Raw genomic sequence first — 11,910 nt, forward strand, 5'->3', positions numbered from 1 at the left:
ATATCAGATACTTTAAGACTTTTACTTGAGTAATATTCTAAAAGGTAACTTTCACTTCTACCAAAGTCTTTTTCTAGTACGATACTTGTACTTTTACTCACTAGTACTAGTACTGCTTTCTAGTACTTTATACAACACTGGTGACAATAAAAGTGACTTTTTTGTATAGAAATATAGTGCAGTAAGTCATCCTCACCGCAGGGGGTGTCGGTGTGAATGGAGCGCGTTTAATTGTCCGAGAACCGCAGAAGTAGTCAGGCTTTTACAGCCGCCTGCAGTTGATCAGATTTGTTGTCTTTATTCCAGAAGCTAAGCTAAAAGGAAAATAATCCAAAATATAAGCAGTGTTTGTGTCAGAAACGTTTCGAAGTTTATCGCTCGATTGTTATTGCAGTTTTTTTGCACAGCAATCTTTCTGCGTCACCAAAACGCAAACCTTTAGCTTAGCCTTAGCTTAGCTTAGCCTAGCCTTAGCTTAGCTTAGCCTAGCCTTAGCTTAACAGCAGAGGAGCTCTGGAAGTGTTTGATTTAGGAGTCACACAGAACCATAACATAACGGTTTGTCTGTTCCTTTTGTTTATGACTTTAGTTTAAGTTGTAAAAATGAACTCGAAGAACCTGAAGGCTTTTCTTGAGTCGTCTTTAAACGAGATCTTTAAGGCGACTGTGGATAACATCCTGGACTCTGTAGATCAAACCCTGGCCGAGTATCAGGGACAAATTCGACGTATTACCTCAGAAAATGAGTCTCTGAGAGAAAAACTGCGTGCTCAAGACGCTGTTGTTGCATGCCAGGTGAAAACAGGTATGTGAAATGCAGCACCAGAATAAATACTCATTAAAAAGATGTTCATTAGTTAATAAAAATACCAGAATCAGGTTTATTCTCCAAGTGTGTCGACACACAAGGAATTTGGTTCCAGTTGCTTGTGACTCTCAAAAGTACAGACATAAGTAACTATATATATATATATATATATATATATATATATATATATATGTGTGTGTATATTAATATGTGTATATTAGTTGACAAACTGAAAGTAAAACACAACTTCAAGAAATGGTGTTGGTGAAAAATCCACTTCAGGTTGGTCAAAGCCAGACGTCAAACAAGTTTATTTTAGTCTCTTACCATTAGAATCACGTTTGAAGGTTTGAAATACAATTCAGTTCAATGGTTTCTGACAAGAAACTAGATCTCTGAACGTGTCGGTAGATTAAAAATGATCGTCTCACAGCTTGTTAATAAAATATGGCACAAGTTTGTTTTTGGTCTTTTTCACTTTGTCATATAACGTGTTCCTGTGAAAAATATTTATTTTCTCAGCATTTATTGACCGTGAGATATCTTGAAACATGAAATATCTTGAGATATAGAGATGTCTGATTCTTGCAAAGCTACTGATATGTAACACTGTAAAATGTAATTTTTGTTTACTTATTTTTATTTGCAGTGCATGACGATGTTGTTGATGCTGATGGGGACTTAAGTCCGACGTTTGTTCATCATCTCACTTTATCTGGACATAAGGGTCCAGGTAAAGCCTCTAAGAAACAGCGGGATGATCGGAGAAAAACGTCAGGAAGCTCTAGGCCTGTATTACTGAAACAAAACCCCCTTACAACCAACAGTGGAACAAGTCAATTAGACAAAGAAGTGCAGAGTACAACAGTACCGTATGTAAAGATTGACCCAGACTTTGAAGGTGACAGTAGCTTGTTAAATCATCAATCCCCTGTTAACCTTACCACTAAGATTATTAAAGTAGAAGGGTCTGATGAGAATCTTTCCGAATGTTACATTGGATCTCCAGCAGACCAATCCAGAGACAGCGATGGCGAGATTCGAGTAACCATGGTGTCTAATAAATATCTGAGCAGTACTATGAGTGAAGATGAAGCTAGCGATATTGGGCACCATGAATCAGAGAAGTCAGCGCAGAGCATATCTGAGGAAGATCTCGAAGACCCAAATGACGATGCCGCTCTTGGTGTCTGTTTTGATGGCGATGTTGGACTGGCTTTGGAACCAGACAAGGGATTTATAGAAATTTTTGAATCGACAGACTCGGCAAACTCGAAAGAGCTAAACGACAGCAAAACCTTCCACTGTGCACTTTGCGATAAGAGCTTCGGTCGCATGGCCTCGCTTAACATACACATGAGGACTCATACCTCGGAGAGAGCTCACATCTGCAGCTACTGTGGCAAGGGTTTTAGCCGCGCTGACCTTCTGAAGAACCATCAACGCACCCACACGGGCGAGAGACCATATTCCTGTAACCTGTGCGGAAAGAGTTACGGTCATCAGGGACAGCTCCGGATCCACAAACGAACCCACACTGGCGAGAAACCATACGCCTGCCCACACTGCACCAAGCGCTTTACAGAACACAACCAACTCAAAGTTCACCTCCGCACACACACGGGCGAGCGGCCATACTCATGCACCGTCTGCGCTAAGACCTTCGCCAGTGCCGGCAACTTGAGGATCCATCTCCGGATTCACAGTGGAGAAAAACCACATTGTTGTAGCCAGTGCGGGAAGAGGTTCAACAGCCAAGGTGACCTCAAAACGCATCTGCGTGTGCACACGGGTGAACGTCCGTACCATTGTGATCTCTGTGAAAAGACGTTCAGTCAGGCTGGCCACCTCAGCATCCACATGCGTATGCACACTGGTGAAAGGCCTTACGAATGTAGTATATGCGGACGCACCTTCACTGTGGCCAGCAGCCTCAAGCTTCATCAGCTCACCCACACCGGAGAGAAGCTTCACACCTGCGTACGCTGCGAGAAAAGCTTCAGCAGGGCCAGCCATTTGAAAAGACACGAGCAGCTCCACGCCAAAGAGGAAACCGTAACGATGGATGCTGATCAGTTGTTGTCGCTGGAAGATCAACCGCTTCATGGTGGAGATGAAGAACAGAATTTGGAAGGGATGGAGTGAATAATGACCCCCAATGATCCCCACACACTGTGGCCAGTCTATCAACTAAATTTCCCTTGTTGGCCACTTTGTATCGTCAGTTTGTCAACGCCTTCACTGTCCCGTCGACCGACCGAAGGTGACTACAGCTCAGAAGACATTTAGATGGTGGTCTGTTCTCAGTACAGCAGAGGAACTGGCATTTATAGTGTTTGGCATATCAGGAATTTGCAGTCTGCTATCTTCCACATACCCAAGCTTGCAGACATGTATGATCTGATAGTCTTGGCTGTGTGCCATCCTTCCCACCCGAGAGCAGCACCGGTTTTTACTCCCTTGGCTCTCGGCCATGCATTGCTGTGGGGCTATCGGGATTCGAACTGACAATAGGACGGGAGATTTTAGTAAGGATGTATTAAAGACTCCGTACACTTACACTTTATTACAGAACCTGCCTACCTGGTTGATTCATCTTGAAGATGTACAGTCGCATATCAAAGAGAGATCATCTTTACTATTTTTGGTTCACGATCTTGGTAAAGAATGAAGGAGAAACTGGCAGCGGGAGAAACACTGTTGTATCTGATATGTTCATGTCATACCACTGAAGCCAGTGTGCTGAAAATGATCCACCATTCAGATAGTCTTGTGTTGGTCCCTTTCAGTTATGGGCAGGTGTCAAGGGCTTGACAGCAATCAAGACTGACTACAGTCTGTAATGTACACCGACAAAGTGACCTATAGAATAGATGTATGATTGTTACAGTGTCCGGGGAGTGCACGTAGCTGTTGCCAATGAAGTGGCACCATGTGTGTGATATTCATACATTACATTTTTTTTCTTTACAACCCTTTAATGCACAGTCAACAAGCATGACTTTGGACTAACGAGGCTTAATTTACTTGCAAGTTAAAAAGGTTCGAATTAAATTAGTGGTTTGTTGTGTTTTCTAGTTAAAGAAAACAACATCATTTCATGATCCTTGCATCTTATTTCTGCTCTTCTAGTCATTAAGGTTCTTTTGGGTTCTTTGACTTCCTCCAAACTCCAGAACAACTTTCCGGTAGCTGAATTGCCGATGCTAAATTGCCCAAAGTTGTGATTTATGTAAAATTTCTGGTCCTGGTGTAGGCTCCAGATCCACCACAAACCTGACCAAGATTGAAGCGGTTACTTTTTGATAACCAAAGATGGGTTACATTTTTAACATCACTTTAAACACTTCCTGAAAGTCCACCATTAGATTCTGTTCATTGTTAAAGCTCGTATACATTGAATGCAGGATTGTGTGGATCCTCCTTTAGATGAAGTGTTGCTTTAATCTGTTTCTTGCAATGCCTTTAAAAAGAGCTTGAAATTATAATCAAATACATCTACATGTACACGAGCTGGCCTGGAAAACCCTTCATGTGGCAATATTTTGACATTTTCTCTCATGTATAGCCCTTAAATTATAGGCTTTATATATTTTTTTCTCCGTCACGTCAAGTCTAAGCACCTCAAAGAAATGAAAAGGGAGAAAAGTGTGTTTGCTGGAACATCCTGGTCATTTTTCCACAGCTGGCATCTGATTACAGACAGAGTTTATTAATCTTGCTGTACCATGTAACTATTCAAGAAATTCACCAAACTTGATGTTTCATCTCCCCCCAACAATATATAATAATTCTGATATAATAACCATTGACGTCTAAGGAGGTTACCCAAACCCTTACACATATTGCCCAATAAGGACATTAAGTACAAATACAACAAAAAATTTTTCATTCCTATCATTTGTGATATTTTCAAGATTGTTGTTAGCTTTAATTAGAACTTAAACTCTCCCCGATTTCCTGCCGAGGCCTCGATTCTGACACCGATTTGAATGAAATCACATAAGCAGTGTTATTCTGTCATTTTATATCTGTCATTAATCCTAATAGAATCGTGATTTTTCAAATGGTGACTAATTGTAACGTACCGATCAAAAATGCTGAAATTGTTTGTTTTTGTGTATTAATACGATCGTCGTTTTGATATTAGCAACACTTTTTGTTGTTGTTTTTTTTTTCCTTTGATGTTTGTGTGCCTCAGAACTAAAGACCGATTTCTCCAAACTTATAAGAGTGCAAATGTTTAAAACATTTTACTTATTTCTATAGATACGGTTTACCGTCACATCTGTTATGCATTTTAGGGCATGCGGTGTTGAGGATTTTTCTCACCGTTCCTGTTGACACCATGTTAACCAAACTACAGTCTTTCAAAATTTATACTTGCGAAAATGACTGTCATCGGTGACAAACTTAACCGTTTGAGCAAACACAGTACATTATCGACTTAAAGTGCGTACAGTATTCAAAACTTTTAACTGCAAATTCCCTGTTGACAATAAAAGGTTAGATGATAAAGTTAACTAAGAGTTTGTACACATTATAATGATTAATATTGTTTACTTAGTGGAAATGTAGTGGAAATTAAGCCATTCTTGCAACTGTCATTCCATCATAATAAATGAAATGAAAAATCAAATGTGTTTTTTTTTTTGTTTGTTTGTTTCTTGCTTTTGCTTGACTGTATTTTTTGTAGCGTGCTGAATTAATAACCAGAAAATTGCGATTACCAGAAATGTTTCTAATGTATGTTTGTGTAGACTGTTATAAAGGTTTTCTCAAAAGTTTAAAGTTTTAAGAATCCAAAATCATCTTCTCTAGAAAATGTTATTTCCAGTGATTTCAAATCATAGCGACTAGTGCTAGCATCACGTCTGTGGATATCGTTCTGCTTAGATTTTAAAGAAATCGGATTCTAAAATCACAGCTGAGATTCATATTAAAATGGTGAGTCTTTAAAATTGTGAAACGTTAGAATGTTTACTGATTTTTAAAAAATGTTCTCAATTTTAAGGTTTTATATGTTTTCTTATATGTATTTTTATAGACAGCAGTTTCTCAGAAACCTTTTTATCCTCATACATTGTTAATGTTTTGAGCAAACCTGTGTATCAGAATATATATTGTGCATCATAGAATTGATGGTATCATACTTTTTTATTGGTCATATCGCTTTTAGACGGCATTGTAGACTTAGAGTTGTTTGACAGACATAAAAAAAAAAATAATAATAAATTTGTTGGTGAGTTAAAGAATTCCACCAGAAATGAATCAAATAACTTTAATAAATAGAAAAAAATTACTTTAGGAAACATGGAACAAATAGAACATCATTTGGAAACCAAAGATTTTTTTTCCCCCTAAATCTTTATTTTTAAGGGTTTACTTACTAACCAATAAAAATAACAACATAAATAGTATACATGTACATGTACATTTATTAAATAAGTATTCTTTTTAATCAACATAATTAAGGATACTTTACAGTGGAAAATATTTAAAGTATATATATAAAGTAGTATATATAGTATTATAGTATAGTTTAAAGTATATATAAAATATATAAAGTAGCTAAGAAAATATTTCTACATCTAGAAATTTGGGTTAAATTGAAATGTTGAGAAATATCAAAACTCCCCACCAAAGAAAGAAAAGTCTCATTGCATAGTTATAAAGCAGAATTTCACCTAAATTTTAAAATGTATTTGTATTTACTTTCAGTACCTGGTTTTTCTATTTTCTTGTGATTTATACACGATTATTTACTTTCATGTCTCACTTTTTTTTTTTTTATGTGATTGTTCATTTACATAATTTTTTGTCTGAATTCTTCCACATGATTAATTTTTCCAATGTGATTTTTCCCGACATGGTTAATTTTTTCCCTGTGTTTTATTACATAAATAAATTTTCCCCGTATTTGTGAATTTTAGGATTTATCTCTTTACGTTATGTTAACCTACGTTATTTCTCACACGTAGCCAAAAAGTATTTACTTCAGTTTCAAAGTATATGTAATTTGGCAAAATGTGAGTTTTTAAATATAACAAAAAAAAGTTTTGATCACATGTGAAATGTGTTGTTTTTTTCCACACACAAGGACCGTCTATCCGACCGTAGTGCATACCGTGGACGACTCGGTTGTTTTTCCAGTCTCGGTATCTTTAGTGCTGCAGCACCCACAGCACCATGATGGACATTGCGGTTTCTTATTGGACAGGTAGAGGACGGGCTGAATGCTGCTGCTGATGTCCATGAACCCGAAAGCTATGTAATGGATATAACAAGTAAACACATCAGGAGAGAAATAGGACTGAAATGGGAAGAGAGCTACAGGAGGGAAGTAGTTAAAAACTATGATGGCTAAAATTATGAGCACCATCTTAAAGGCTCTTTTTTTGACCGGATGCATGTCGTCTCTGCCCGGACCGGATTGGCCCAGTGCCAACAGGATGGAGATGTTGCAGAAAAGCATGAACACAAAGGTGGCCAGGATCATGACTGTGAACACTTTATTGAAATTGGGGATGTTGCCCAGGCACTTCAGCACTGCATACACCAGCGTGATGAACCACACGACGCCGGCGCACACGGGGCGATGGCTTCGGTCTTTCAGGTTCGAGAAGACGATGGGATGGCGCACGGCCATGTAGCGATCCATGCAGATGCATGCCAGGAAAAGCGGTGACGAATCCTTGATGCCGTAGAAGAAGCGCAGCACGTACCAGGTGCTGCTGGTGGTCAGGTACAGCAGGTTGGCCAGTTCCAGCGGTGGAATGAGGCAGAAGAACGTGTCCAGCATAGCCAGATGCCAGATGAAGATGTCCGACGTGGACGAGTCGCTCCGGTTGCGGCGGATCATCCACAGGACCATGAGGTTAGTCGGGATGCCCATGAACATATTAATAATCTGCATGCCCAAGTAGAAGAGGATGATCTCGGGCATGTGGCTGCACGTCTCGTACACTGTCTTTGCAGGCACGGACACATTTCCAGTAAGGAACATGGAGTTATTAGTGTTGTCACGCATCTCCATCACTCACAAACTGGTGCTGATCTGAGCAAGAAACTAAAAAACTGAAACAAGAAAACTGAAATAAAGATATACATGTGTATTATAAAAGAGTAGACAATATTATTGCATTTGGTTTGTGCAGCATTAAGAAACCCCTATCAGAAAATGTTGAGTATTAAATTTAAAGTGTTTACTGAAATAGTAAATCGAGTCACATTTTCTCTTTCTTTCTTCCTTTCTTTCTTTCTTTCTTTTTTTCTCAAATGTACATCTTTTGTACTATTAGTCTGTATTTTTTTTACTGTATCTCCCTTTAAGCCTTTGCTCAAAAAAAATGAATTCATTTCTATTAAAAAATACTTTCCAATAAAAATTTCTTTCTATTAATTCATATACCCTTCATTAAATATCTCTGTCTTCAGCAACAAATTGTATAATCAAACTTTATACAGTGTACAGAATATGCAATAAAATATTTCATTTGGTTAAACAGCTCTTAAAATTGCCATTTATGAGAATTGTTTGTGATCTTTTTGCTTTGTATCTTTCTTAAATCACATTTCTGTGTGACATTAAACTAGCCCTTGTTTTTGCTGACACATGAATAAGAATAAAATTATAAGCATCTTAAACACTTGGAGAATAAGAGAATACATATAAATAAAAGCAGTTGAAAATCGCATATACAGTATAGAAACTGGGTTGGAAAAAGATGCCAACAGTTTGTTTAGAAGAAATATTACAAATTGACTCTAATCTACAGATGAGATCTAATGATATCAGGGTATTTAGGGTAAAATTTTGGGAAAGGTTTTAAACAGAAACAGAATAAACAGCTATATAATATTTCACCAGTTGTGTTAAAGGTTTTTAAGTAATAACTATTTAAAACTTTAGATAAGAAAAATTTGAGTAGACTCACATATATTGATCCCACTGATCCCACCGCTGTTTCAGATTGTTTCAGATCATTAAGAGCTACATCATTTTGTGTATGTACCTGGTGAGATCCTTTATATAATCAAATAAGATGCAAACATGCAATGACAATGATCTCAACAGCAATATGTGTTACCTTACCTGCGTTAGCGAAACGATTCCTTTCCTCACCGAATTCCACTCACGTCCAGATGAATCCGCCGTACATCAGAAGCTGACAGTCTAGAAGGTACACGATCATCTGAGAACGTTTCACATGACCCAGGCCCAGCTACAGAGCACAGCCCAGTACCCATGATTCAACACCACAGGGATATTTTGCATCCAAGCACTGAGAGCACGTTCTGGCAAGTCCTCATCATTCACACCGATTGACAATGATGCAATTTGCCATCGGAGCCTGACGGAAATTTTGAAGTAAACAACTGATGCAACAGTCCAGTGGTACACTCCTGAAATTCAGTGTAACAAAGCGTAATTTGTTACGTGGATGTAACAAAGCCTGGTGGCTGCCTGACTCCAAGTTTCAAAAGCACAGTTGCTGATGATGGAGCAGATGCTTTTTTCACACACATCTTTGGACGTCTCTCTAACAAGTCGCTGCTTAAAGCGTTGCAGCGCATCGTAAAATCATTGTGACTGTGAATGTTTTAATAAATTTCACTTACAGTTCATTCTTTTCAGCTTAAAATCAGTGATTTTCCATAACATACACTGAAGCTTAGTTTTAAGCTAATAAAGATACACTATTGTATGATGTTTGTGAATTTATGACTAAACCCCTAAAAAAACTTTAGGTAGTTTTCATTAGTTTATCCTGATTGGTTATTTCTTAAAGTTTAGAGCGTTTCCCTCTCAGAATGAATTCCACGTTGAGCCTAAGAGCCTTTAATTGTCCAATGAACCATCGGAGAACCCTTGAAGAACCCTCTTTGTCCTGTTTGAATATGACAAAATAACATCTTTGAGTAGTTATGGGCTCTTTGTTGTACTTTATTAACTATTCTTTTTGTGCAATATAATTTGGGGAAAAATAAATTTTGTAGAATTTTGTAGATATTCTTGTTGTAATTGTATAGCTTGCCACTTCCAGGAAAATAATCAAAAAATTTTGAGGATTCACTTTTGTGCAAATCTTCATGATCATCTGATTGAATGCTGTCTATATTGTATACAGAGTAGATGGTACTTTATAGTTTTAATAGAAATAAATCATAAGGTCAATCTCACTCTCACTCACTCATTTTCTACCGTTTATCCGAACTACCTCGGGTCACGGGGAAGCCTGTGCCTATCTCAGGCGTCATCGGGCATCAAGGCAGGATACACCCTGGACGGAATGCCAACCCATCGCAGGGCAATAAGGTCACTATCAACGAGTTCAACCCAAGTAAATCTATTATAGATAAGGTACTAAAAATCAGTTTATACTTTACCACAGTACAATTCTGATTGGTCAGAAGGTGTTGATTAGCTCTGACATTTAGCTGCAAATTATACGTTTATATCAATGTGCTAAGTTATTATTGTCATAGTAACAGAAAATGTTCTTGTATCATAGGAGTTTCACAATCCAAGTATAATAGTAAATGGATTAAAAAACTTTAAGGAGACATTGATTTAACATTTATGGAAGGAGTCTTTGAGTCTTTTGCCAATGTAAGAGCTTTGTAACTGTCAGTACTAAAGCTATTATTGCGAAATCCTTCAAATTCCTAGATTGTGCATTGTGCAAAGAACTAGCTTCTATTTTTTTGTAGTTGCTAGAACATAAATGATAACATGAACTAACTTAACATAAAAAGTACATCTTTCCAAGGTTTTATTGTGGGTGACAGCAGACAGCATGTAGCTTCATTAAAAGGCAAATAAACAGACTATCCAGAAACCTTTATATATATTTATTATTATATATATATATATATATATATATATATATATATATATATATATAACATATATATAACATATATATGTTATATGTTATAGTTATATATATTAAATATGAATAGTTTTAGACTGTTAATAGTGTAAATATTATATGTAATAATTTTTACAAGTGTATGAGTAAAAATTGACTTCCAGTCCAGTCACATTTTAACGTCATCAGATCATAGTGGATTTTATTATTCCACAGCTTATCAGTAGAGAGATTCGTTGGTATTATGCTCACATTTCCTCATTATGTTGTAGGTCAATTTCAGAGAACCTTAATGGCAGGTCTCCTGAGTCATAATCCAAACTCATGATGATTACCGAGTTACTGACACAACACCTGATACAGAGTCACTGCAAAATACTTCATCATAAAAGCAAACCTTAAGTATTGTAACCTTTTTTCCTCAATTAATCACCACACACTCTTAAAAAGCCCTGACCGAGAATGTTTGAATACTTAAATTGTGAACTGAGTATTCTCCTGAAATTTGCATTTGTTCTTTGATAAGAAAAAAAACTGGTTTCTACATTTACATGTTGCAAACAAGGCTTAAAAAAAGCTTATGGCCGGTGGCCTTCACTTCTGCACATCAGGTAAGCTTCTTTATGTCAGAAAAAAAAAGGTTTTGGTGAACAGTATTTATAATGTTATGACCCGGTCTAGATCAAACCCTAACAAACAGGTAAAAATAAAAATAATCATTAAAAAAAATGTATCGCTTGCTTGGTTTTATTTTGTTTTTAAAAGGGATGACTGCTTCAGGAGTCGGCAAGGCCAAAATAATAAATAAATAAATCCCTCTAACTGATCATAATACAACTCAGTTAACCTGACGCAAAGAAAAGAAAAATGCACGTCCTTCCCTCGCTCCCTATCTAGCCAAAAACAACAACAAACAGAATAATGAAACTGGAGCCAACTTCCTGCAAGCCACCGTACAATATTTACTGTACAACAGAGCAGATCAGAGCAGCGTTAAAGCTCACAACATTTTAAAACATCAGCCCCGGGAATAAGATGACAGGGTTTTTAAACTGATTTTTTCATTAAATTTCATTTATAATTAAATCTGAGGGATCACTTTTAAGGGGGGCACGGTGGCTTAGTGGTTAGCACGTTCGCCTCACACCTCCAGGGTCGGGGTTTGATTCCCGCCTCCACCTTGTGTGTGTGGAGTTTGCATGTTCTCCCCGTGCCTCGGGGGTTTCC

At 37.3% G+C, this 11,910-nt stretch overlaps 2 protein-coding genes across 2 annotated transcripts; one reads left to right on the forward strand and one right to left on the reverse strand.

Moving 5' to 3' along the window:
* The first annotated feature begins 249 nt into the window (after nt 1-249).
* LOC132841051 (zinc finger protein 436) lies at nt 250-5,447 on the forward strand. The gene is made up of 2 exons (XM_060863215.1): nt 250-805; nt 1,458-5,447. Exons 1-2 carry the CDS (start codon nt 604-606, stop codon nt 2,951-2,953), a joined length of 1,698 nt encoding a protein of 565 aa, XP_060719198.1. The 5' UTR covers nt 250-603; the 3' UTR covers nt 2,954-5,447.
* A 1,451-nt stretch (nt 5,448-6,898) lies between these two features.
* LOC132841080 (proteinase-activated receptor 3) lies at nt 6,899-8,991 on the reverse strand. Its single transcript, XM_060863259.1, has 2 exons — nt 8,904-8,991; nt 6,899-7,899 (listed from the first exon to the last, which is right to left on the reverse strand). The coding sequence occupies exon 2, from the start codon at nt 7,842-7,844 to the stop codon at nt 6,915-6,917; it is 930 nt and encodes a 309-aa protein (XP_060719242.1). The 5' UTR covers nt 7,845-7,899; nt 8,904-8,991; the 3' UTR covers nt 6,899-6,914.
* Between the last annotated feature and the right edge of the window lie 2,919 nt (nt 8,992-11,910).

This window comes from Tachysurus vachellii, chromosome 26 (genome assembly GCF_030014155.1).
Source record: "Tachysurus vachellii isolate PV-2020 chromosome 26, HZAU_Pvac_v1, whole genome shotgun sequence".
Taxonomy (NCBI): domain Eukaryota; kingdom Metazoa; phylum Chordata; class Actinopteri; order Siluriformes; family Bagridae; genus Tachysurus; species Tachysurus vachellii.